At 51.0% G+C, this 10,165-nt stretch overlaps 1 protein-coding gene across 1 annotated transcript; it reads left to right on the plus strand.

The window, feature by feature from the left end:
- The first annotated feature begins 303 nt into the window (after positions 1–303).
- LOC139803544 (thyrotropin-releasing hormone receptor-like) lies at positions 304–10,165 on the plus strand. Its single transcript, XM_071759794.1, has 4 exons — positions 304–1,649; positions 1,737–1,895; positions 2,734–3,557; positions 9,442–10,165. Exons 3-4 carry the CDS (start codon positions 2,772–2,774, stop codon positions 9,835–9,837), a joined length of 1,182 nt encoding a protein of 393 aa, XP_071615895.1. The 5' UTR covers positions 304–1,649; positions 1,737–1,895; positions 2,734–2,771; the 3' UTR covers positions 9,838–10,165.

A 10,165-nucleotide genomic window follows, 5' to 3' on the forward strand; every position in this document is an offset into this window, starting at 1 on the left:
CCCTCAGGGAGATGCTGTGAGCACTCCGTGCTCCCAGACAGTCTATCTACTTGTTAAAGGACAGGATTCATAGGACAGAATTTATAGGACAGACAGAAAAGGGGAATAGGCAAGGAAGGGTGGGTATAGACACCTCTGTTCTGCCAATTTAAAATGAACACTGTTTTCATGAACTCATGAAAACAGGCACCAATTATTGTATTTTTGAGGTCTTAGCTGTCTCTTCCCTAGCCTGCATCCAGAGGACCCCCAGGATCTCTGTGGTACAGCAGCATTCATTCCAGAATGACTGGAAGCCTTCGTGAGAGTCACTTCAGAGCAGCTGAGTATGCAAACCTTTGAGTTATGTGAGCAAAATACACATGCCCACACTCACCCTCCTTCCCACAAACACGTGCAGTAAGATTCAATCTCCCCATTACTCATTTATCTCCTGATTTATGCTGCTTCCCAACTAACTCTGAGCACTGTGGCATAGTGGAGGATGGTTTCTGACCAGGATCCTCAGCCCTGGGTGTTTCCTGGCAGTATCCATCACATTCAGAACAGCACAGGTTGCTGCTGGCCCTGACAGGTTTCCATCTGCTGAAATAAGTGTGTGCCAGCCCCTGTGAGCAGTACACAAGAAAGGGGCATTTATTTAGCTTGGAGAAGGGCCAAGGCAGATGGGAATGTTAGTGGGGCCTGAGGGAAACTTCAGAGAGGGACGATGAAGAGCAGCTCTGCTGATGACACTGGATAAAGCAACCAGTAATAACCAAGCTGTGCTCTTGCCACAGGACAGACACGCTGATTACTGTGGATAATTGCAGTGCCTTCTGCCTGACAGCTCCCTGAGCCTGGCAGAGGGATGTGTGGTGGTGCTGTCAGGCTGATCCTCAAGCAGAGGTTTGTGATGGGTTGCTGTGTAACACAAGCTGGAAGGGCTGGGAGTGTGAGGGCTCAGGTGGAAGGCTCCAGGTGAGCAGTTGCAGGAGGATGCAGGGAGAGAAGCAGGAGAATTTGGGCTTCTGAAGAGGTGGTTGCCAACTCAGCAAGTGAATACAGCCCAATCGGTGTCACTAATGGATGTAATTTCTAGGGGTGGTGGTGGGATTTGAAGTGTAGCTATTTTTAGTAAAGGAGAAAAAGTGAGAGCAAAGTGCAGCCTGGGGAGGTGGCCAAGGGCAGGGGGACCAGCCTTGCTTCCCCATCCTGGAGGGGCAGAGGTGGGAGACTGGCAGGGATACAGACAGGCCGTGGTCCAGGATGCCAGTGGAACCTTAAGGAAGGTAAATGCAAGGAGAAGAACAGAATGCTTGTCCTTTACAACTGGCCCAAAAGTGAATGAAATTTCAAGGGAGGGAGTGAAACACTACAGGAATTGTCCTCTATAGAGTCAAATGGGTACATAAGGTTTCAAAGAGAAAAGGAGAAAATATTACTTGAGATAGCAAACCAGAGCCTGGGGCAGACTGCTGCTCCCTGGGATGGGGCAAAAGACATTTTATCCACCCAGGTTTGTACAGCCCTAGCTTAGAAATTCACCTCTGAAACACTGGACTTGAGTCACCAGGCATAAGGACAAGCCTTCACATTTTGAATATGTGCCTCTGTCTGTGATTAATGGGACATCTCTGCTTCTAATTGAAACCTAATCTGATAAAAATGTGAGTTTTCTCCTTGTCCTTTCCTCCAGAGCACTTACCTCTGCAAACACAATTGGTCTTTCAATTTGAAAATGCATTTTCTGACAGACTGTGGAGATGTCAGGAGCAAGCATGGAGCTGGCAGCAAATTCTGGCTACTGCTGACCACCAAGAAGGTACTGGATCTCTCAGCCTGACCATCAGGGAGGTACCAGATATCCTAGCCTCATAGCTGGGAAGATACAGGATGTCCTAGCCCAGGACCAGGTAAGCCTTTCCAAGAAGTGACAGTGATGTACTTGTTTGGGATGGGGTGGCTGCAGGAAGGTCACTACCTCATGTTTAAGGACCCCCAGGGGAGAAACTACTCTGCCCCTGCCCAAAGGAAATAGGAAATGTTCTCCATCCATGGCATCACACTCCCATCCTCCTGAGGATGAGGAGGGAAGGAAAGACCCTCATCCCCATTTCTCCATGCCAGGGCTGGGGGAACAGTGCAGCCTGAGGCTGGCTGGGGACACAAGGCACCCACAGTCCCAGGTCCCAGAGCAGACCTGCTCACTGCTGGGGTGCTCTCAGCCCCTCAGGGTCTCCGCCCCGGGGTCTCCAACCTGATACCCCCACCCCCTACCTTGGCTTCTTCCTCCTTCTCGGCTCAGAGGTGCGCTAGGACCCAGAGGGCACAGGCGGGGGATGTGGGCGGGGGTCCCGGGACTGGGGTAGCCCTGGGTGTCGCGGACTGTCCTGGGGAGGTTCCTGGTGGTTCCCGGGGGGTCCCGGGGGCTGGAGATGTCCTGGAGGGTCCCGGGAGCTGGGGGTCCTAAGCCATCTCAGGTGGTTCCCTGGGCTAGGGGGACCCAGGTGTCCTGGGGGGGATCCCGGGGACTAGGAAGGTCCCAGCCGCTTCCCACCCCTCGCGTGGGAGGCTCAGGGGGTAACTGTGCAGAGAAGGTGGGTGCAATTAGCCGGGTGGCCGCAGGACTTGGGGTGAGTGGTGGGGAGAAAAAGGAGAGGGAGGAGCCGGGGCGGGCGGGAGGGGCGCGGGGGGCAGAGGGGCTCCGCGGCGCGGCTCCGGTGCCGGCTCCCCCCCCTCTGCCCGCCGCAGGGTGCGCGGAGCTCCGCGGGGAAAGGCTGCGGGTGCCGATGGAGAACGACTCGGTCATCTCGGGAGCCTCGCTGGGCGACGGTGGTAACCAGACCCTGGGCAAGATGCCTCGGCAGCCCCTGGAGCTGCAGGTGGTCACCATCCTGCTGGTGCTGCTCATCTGCGGGGTGGGCATCGCGGGCAATGTGATGGTGGTGCTGGTGGTGCTGCGCACCAAGCACATGGTGACCCCCACCAACTGCTATCTGGTCAGCCTGGCCGTGGCTGACCTGATCGTGCTGCTGGCGGCTGGGCTGCCCAACATCTCCGAAGTGGTGGCTTCCTGGGTCTACGGCTACGCCGGCTGCCTCTGCATCACCTACTTGCAGTACCTGGGCATCAACATCTCCTCCTGGTCCATCACCGCCTTCACGGTGGAGCGTTACATCGCCATCTGCCACTCCATCAAAGCGCAGCTCCTCTGCACCGTGTCCCGCGCCAAGCGCATCATCACCTCGCTGTGGCTCTTCACCTCCCTCTATTGCCTCATGTGGTTCTTCCTGGTGGACACCACCCAGATCACCTTCTCGGATGGGGCACAGGTCAGCTGTGGCTACCGGGTCTCCAGAAACCTTTACATGCCCATTTACTTCTTGGATTTCGCAGTCTTCTACATCATCCCGTTGGGGCTGGCAACTGTCCTCTACGGCCTCATTGCCCGCATCCTCTTCCTGAGCCCTCTGCCTGCCACCCCGCAGCATTCCTGCCTGGGCTCCATGCACCAGGGTCGCTCCCTCAAGCTCTCCTGCCGGGGCAACAAGGGGGCCCTGAGCTCCCGTAAACAGGTAGGAGCTCCCGTAAACAGGTAGGAGCTCCCGGGGGGCTGGGGCTGCCAGCAGCACTGTCAGGGGCTCAGTGCTTGGAGGGGCATTCTGGCAGAGAGTGGGAGCCCTGGTATTTGTGGAGGGAGTGGAGAGGGTTGGTTTGCTGCACAGAAGCCTCCCCAAGCCCAGCTGGGGTCTGGCAGCACATGAGGGCTCCCCTCGATTCGGCTGAGCTGGGTAGAGCAGGACAGGGCTGAGTGGCTGGAGTGCAGGGGGGTTTGCTGGGTAATTAACTGCTGATTGCCTCCCTAAGGAGGGGAGCTCAGGGACACATTGCAGCAGCAGGACTCACCCTCCAGGCAGGGTCCTGGGTGGGTGACCTCAGATTTAGAAGAGCAAAGAGAAGGGAGAGCAGGCATGAGCCCCTGCCCTCTGAGCTCACCCCAGTCCCTGCAGCTGGGAAAAGCACCTTGGTGTCCTGGTGATGTGTTTGCCTGTTGATGACTGTCATTCAGTTGCCTACTGGCTCCCCATCTCCTCCTCCTCCCAGCTACTGCCCTCATTCCTCCTTTTTCTCTGTCCACATGGACAATCACTCTCTCTTGCCCCATCTCCTTGGATGGGTCAACATGTGAGCATGGGACACTCTTGCCTGCTCACTGCCCATTTCCAGGAGGCTATCCCATTCCAGTTACAAACTCGACATAGGCAGAGACATGGACTGTTATAAAGAAAAGGGCTGAAACTCAGAGTCTGTCTTAAGTCTCTGAAATCACCAGTTCTGCTGTGATTTTGAGTGAGCAGGACCTGATTTCCAGAGCCTGAAATGGGCTTCTCTTAAGCTTCTCTTAAAGTCTTTGTTTTTCCAACTCATTTTGTCATTGCCTGACTTGCACGGGAACCTTCATTTCCCAGGAGAGATGATTCAGTTGCAGATGGGAAGCAAACAGCCCAGAGAACATGTATTTCTTCATGAACTTCTAAGTCTTTCCAGTTCAGCTTTTTCTCCCTCTTGCTCCAGCACAGAAAGGTTTCAAGCAAGTCCTGACTCCTGCAGAAGCTCTTGCTTGCTCTCGCAGGGTCACCAGCTGCTGTGGCAGCCTGGGGCAGGGTGTTTGGCAGGGAGGTCTCTAAACACTACAGGGCAGTACCTGAAGGTGTGGGTTTATGGACCTCTCCTTCCAGAGCAGTGCTGCTCCCCCTTCAGTGCTGTGCTGTGAAGTGGCTCCAGCATCCTTAGGACAAGTGGCTGAGGCTGTTACCTGATGGGGCTGGATGATGGGCTCTCTAGCTCCTGGTAACAACTTGTGCTCTCCTTTCTGTTTCATGAGAAGTTTTCTCAAGATGGTAGTTACCTCCTGAAATATTTTAGCATCATTAGGAGAGCTGGAGACGTTAGGAATAAAGCTAGCACTGAGTTTTTAACCTTTAAAGCATTTTCTGGGGGTTCCAGCTATGGTTTGTTGAATGCTTCTTTGGAAATGGAATCACACCAGCAACTCTTCAAAACAAGCTGTGCTGAGGGTGATGGAAGAAGAAACCCCAGCACTGCTCCTGGTGGCTGGCAGCTGGGTTGATGGCTGTCAAATGGATGCAGTGCTGTGCCTTAAAGGTGGCTGCAGTCCAGAGCTTTCCATAAACATCTTTCACAGGTTGGATATTTTATATGGCATGATTGCTTTGTTTTGTGTATAGTCCTAGTGCAATTACTATGAGTGCCCATAAAATCAGAGGGAGCAAAGTGTTAGCTGTGCACAAAAGCCAAGGGAAACCACAGTTATTTTGATGAGAGTTTTGGGCAGCAGGAACAGGAGTGCTTGGAACAGAGCAAATCCTGCTCCTGCCAGAGCATCCACCTAGAGCAGGGCCTGAAACCCAGCCAGAGGCTTTTGCTGGCAGTGCAATGGATGGAGGGGCAGAAGCTGCAGCGAGTCATGATTCTGCATCCAGTTATTTGGGAAAAGCCAACAACCCAACCATCCAAGGGGGAAAGAGGCCTCCAGAGACCCCAGAGGGTCAGACCTGGAGGCTGCCGGGAAATTGTCACCCTGAGCAGGGGCAGCCAGAGCCAGAGGAATTATATTTTCAGGGAGATGCTGCATCTTGAGAAATCCCAGAGGGGTGGTGGGGGCAGAGCAAAGGGGAAGCACGAGCTGAGTACTGGAGAATGGGAAGATCAGATATTGACCTTTGGGACAGATATTGACCTTTTATGCTCTTCTGTGGAGTGTTGCTGTCTGACAGGCTTCAAATGTGCAAGTGCTTCTCAAGACCCTTCAGTCAGCAGGTTGTGTCCCAGTGAAGCAGGACCCCAACTCCACAACCCCTGTGAGTTTGGTGGGGTGTTGGTGTACCCCATCTGCCAGATTCCCAGCACAGACCAGTGGTGTGAGGGCTCTGGCTCCTGGCAGCCAGGAGAGCAGAGCAAGGTGAGGGGGTGAGCAGTGGGTGTGTGTAGCTCAGGTGATCCCTTTGACCAAGGTACAGCACCCATATCAGCCCTTCTCCTATGGCCTTTAGGGCCATAGGGGATGCGGCTCTTCCAGGCCCCGTGCCCAGAGTCCTCTGGGAGATGTCCAGAAGGAGCAGGACAACACAAGGCCTGAGAGTTTGCTGTATTTATCACCTGTGGAAGCAAAGCCTCCCAGGTACAAAGAGCAGCCGCCTCCCACACAAATTTCACCTGTCGGAGAGGGACCACTAGAGGGAGCGAGATTCCTAAAAAAGGGTCCTGCAGTTTGGGATGGTGGTGCCCAATCTCAGCGCTGACCAGATTCATTTTTACACGAGAACCAAAAGTAAGTTCCTAGCACTTCAAAAGTGCTACAGTCACTTCCCTCAGCAAGATAAGAGTGAGGAAAGGAGACAGGTTACACCCAGATGATGCTGGAGACATCTTTCCCCATTGGGAAGATATGAGAGTGAGTTTGGGGTAGGTGGTCAGGTGCTACCCAGCAGAGACATCCTGTGTCAGCACAGCTTTGCTAAACTCACACCCAGGAGAACTGTATGGGAACTTTAAAAGGCAAATTTCAAGCTTGCAGCAAACTCAGGGCACGGCTGCCCATCCCCAGTCCGTGGTCTGGATACGGTGGCCTCAGGGAGCACTGAAGGCATTTAGTGAGACAGAGGTAATAATTTTTTACAGAGCTGTTTGCCCTCCCAGGGCAAAGGAAACTTCTTTGCAGGGCTGTAGGATGTGTAGCAGTAAATGTTTTTTGGTTCCAGCACTATGTGATCTTCTGTGGCCAGAAGGGAGGTGGTGGGGACTTGCTTGGGCAAGAGCTGGCAGAGTGTTCACTGGCACTGCTGGCATTTCCATAACAACCAGCCAAAAAGCAGGGGCAGTTATGGATAAAAAACAGATGAATCACTGACTCTTTTCCAGACTTTCTTTTGGTCTCAAAAAGGACCAGAATGAGCTTACTTTTCAGCCTTATTAGGATATGCTTCCCTTGGTGCTATGGCTTGGATGTTCAGATCAGTGTTCACAACCACCATGGGTTACTGAACAGTGAAATGAGGCAGAGAGTTACAACAGCTGAAAAGCTGCCTCAGTCTCAGGAGAAAGCATGTGAGCAGTATTGATGCATTAGTTTTAAAGGAGACATTTTGGCTGTTCAGAAACCTCCTGGCCAGAAGTGAAACCTGCCAGAGAGCAGATCTAAGTATATAAAAATTCTGGGATTTATTCTCTCCAGCCCTGTGGTGGGTAAACTGTGCCTCAGGAACTGAAACAATGGCTGTGCTGAGTGAGGAGTGCCTGTGTCTCAGGAAGGGCCTGCAGAGGTGTGGTATATCACTTTCCCAGGATTTTATTTTGCAGCAATCCTTCTGCCTAGGACTGCTGAAGTTGTTGGAAAGACTCTAAACAACTTTGTCCCAGAGACAGCCCTTTGACAAGGGCTCTTCCAGGCAGGACCAGGACATGTTCAGTTTCTGCATGGGATGGAGAAAGCTCTGAGCCTGCCCTCATCTCCCAGCAGCATCAAACCCAATAAACTGCTTAGCAGGGAGTAAATTCTGATTGAAGTTGTACTTAGGATCACTTAAGCTGTGGAGCTGGTTACATTTTGCTGTAGGGCTCAGCTATTTGCACAGTTTTGTTCCTATCAGCTTCACTCAGGTTGCTGGGAAACAAACCTCACATGCATCAGAAGTATGGCAAAAGCAACTCTGCAAACCTGAGAGGTGGGTCTGGGGAAGACAGCAGGCTGACTGCTCCATTGCTTCTGTGGCTGTTTGTTTGCTATAAAGATATATAGAGAAGTAGGAACTGCAGGTCCTGTATGCATGCACCACTCGTACTAGGTTGATCTGGGCTGAGCTGGTGCCTGGGAGCTCTCTGTTCCCTGGTCTTGCAATGCAGACCACAGCAATATGGTCTCACCACTGCTATCATGATGAGGGGTGGCCAAGCCTGGCTTGCCCTGATAGCCCTGGCAGCTGCAACCATGCAGGGACACAGAGATTTTGACCACAGTCAACTGTGTGACAAGCATCTGCATTCCACTCCCAGCCTATCTGAACTATTTCTGTAAACCAGATTATCAGCCCCAGGAGTATTTCTATAAACCAGATTATCAGCCTAGCAGTTGCACACCAGACAGGGTGGCTGGAACCCAAAAGCTCATGAGATGGGTTTCACACCGGGATCCAGCCTTGTAAAAGGCACTGAAAAGCTCTGAAGCCACCTTTTACTGACACGTCTTCTACAGTCCTTCATATCTTTCCCAGAAGGCAACAAACATGCTGCAGTCTTAGCAACAGCCTCGGTACTGACTCTATCACTGCAAGATCTTATTCTGGGAAGCGTCCTCACATTCCCATTAAACCACACACAGCAAGACACTTCTATTTTGGCCACAGCTTGATAATAGTCCCTTTCTTGTAGGGAAAGTTTTGTTGCCACTACCAACCACCCCTGGTTTCTACTCAAAGCATTACAGGAAGGCAGAGCTGCTTGTGAATAAGTAAAAAAAGCACTTCAAGGAAAGCTGAGAGACTGTGAATGTGATCTAAGGGCTTATTTCCATATTGAGAACTGGAGTCATTGCACAGATCCCTTTGTGACATTTGAAATGCCACTGCCTTACTATGCGTGTGGCTTCAGTGTTTGCTCATATTTTCCTCCTTGGGGATGCTTGTGTTCCGTAAGTATTTGTTGGAGAATGATTGTCACCTACCAGAAATAGCTGTTGAAATTATTAGGATCACTGGAGTTTCAGTACAAACCTCCTTTTCTTAAACAGGCTTGAGTCAAGCTGAGGGCAATTACAGCTTATTTTTGATTCCTCAACATCTTCTTATTCCTAATATATTAATGTAGTGTGCTGCAAATTAAAATAACCCACACCAATTAACTAAGTGTCTCCCATATCAGCACAAGTAGAAATTTGTGTAAGACTCCAATCTTCTCTACTCCCAGCACTTCTCTGTACCAGGAGCTCATTCCCTGGAACAATACAGTTAGTGTAGGAAACCAGGAGATCCTAGGCAGGGTATTGAGATATCCCTCATGGCACCCCCAAAACTTAGGTGCCCACTTTTGCACAAGACATTTTCTCAATTGATTTATTGTTTTATAAAGTTTCCAAATTTGCATTCTGGTACAGATAGTGCCATGATTATCCCGGACCATTTCCAGGCTGGTGGGTGCTTGTCCTATGGAGTTTAAAAGGCTCTTCAATGCTAGATTAAAAATGATCATGTATGCAAGATTGTTTTATGAACAAAGAGGATTTGAAGAGGAATAGCCTCATGGCTTGGATGTCTATTTTAAATGATTAAAGAGAGACAGAAGCAACATGTAGCCTCAGCTGTCTGTACCATTTCTCTGGGTGGGAAAGCTCTGCAGGAGATTTAGCATCATCTATTTCTCTTTTTGCATATCCTCACTGCTTAGGTGACCAAAATGTTGGCTGTGGTGGTCATCCTCTTCGCCCTCCTGTGGATGCCGTATCGCACACTGGTGGTGGTGAACTCCTTCATGGACCCTCCCTACCTGAACATCTGGTTCCTTCTCTTCTGCCGCATGTGCATCTACCTGAACAGTGCCATTAACCCCATCATCTACAACCTCATGTCACAGAAGTTCAGGGCTGCTTTTAGGAAGTTATGCAAGTGTGAAGAGAAGATTGCTGAGAACCCCGTGCCCTACACCGCCCCGGTGTACTACAGCGTTGTGAAGGACTGTTCCCACGGCAGCTCTGATCACAACGTGACAGAACAAGAAGATCTGAACAATCTCCCTGCACCTGCAAAGAAGAACAAGGCTGCCAAAGAAATCCTGGGACCCTGATACAATGCAGGTAGTGGGAACTATGAGGGTGTATGCACCGAGTTGGGAAAGTGCCAATAGGAACAATATTGCAGCAAGCTGAATTTAACAGCACTGCAAGGCATTTAACAAAAGAGATTCAAATTAATTTGTTTTTCCTTAACATTAATTTTTTCTTGTTTGGTGAAGTGTTAGGCACTCGTCAATGCAGCCTTAAAGACTCTGTAAATACAGTGGTGCAATGGCTGCCTGTGTTACATGCAAGTGTGGCTGCTTGTTGTGTGGGATCAGACACTGAAAATAAATCCAGGGAGAGAAGTGCATTCAAGGGAGAAAAAGATTGGCCAAT

Source organism: Heliangelus exortis, chromosome 16 (assembly GCF_036169615.1).
Source record: "Heliangelus exortis chromosome 16, bHelExo1.hap1, whole genome shotgun sequence".
Classification (NCBI taxonomy): domain Eukaryota; kingdom Metazoa; phylum Chordata; class Aves; order Apodiformes; family Trochilidae; genus Heliangelus; species Heliangelus exortis.

Bases quoted from the DNA above. Each gene is read 5' to 3' on its own strand.
- LOC139803544 (XM_071759794.1), top strand. From the start codon at position 2,772: ATGGAGAACGACTCGGTCATCTCGGGAGCCTCGCTGGGCGACGGTGGT. The intron at 3,558-9,441 runs GTAGGAGCTCCC...CTCACTGCTTAG, and splicing joins CCCTGAGCTCCCGTAAACAG to GTGACCAAAATGTTGGCTGT.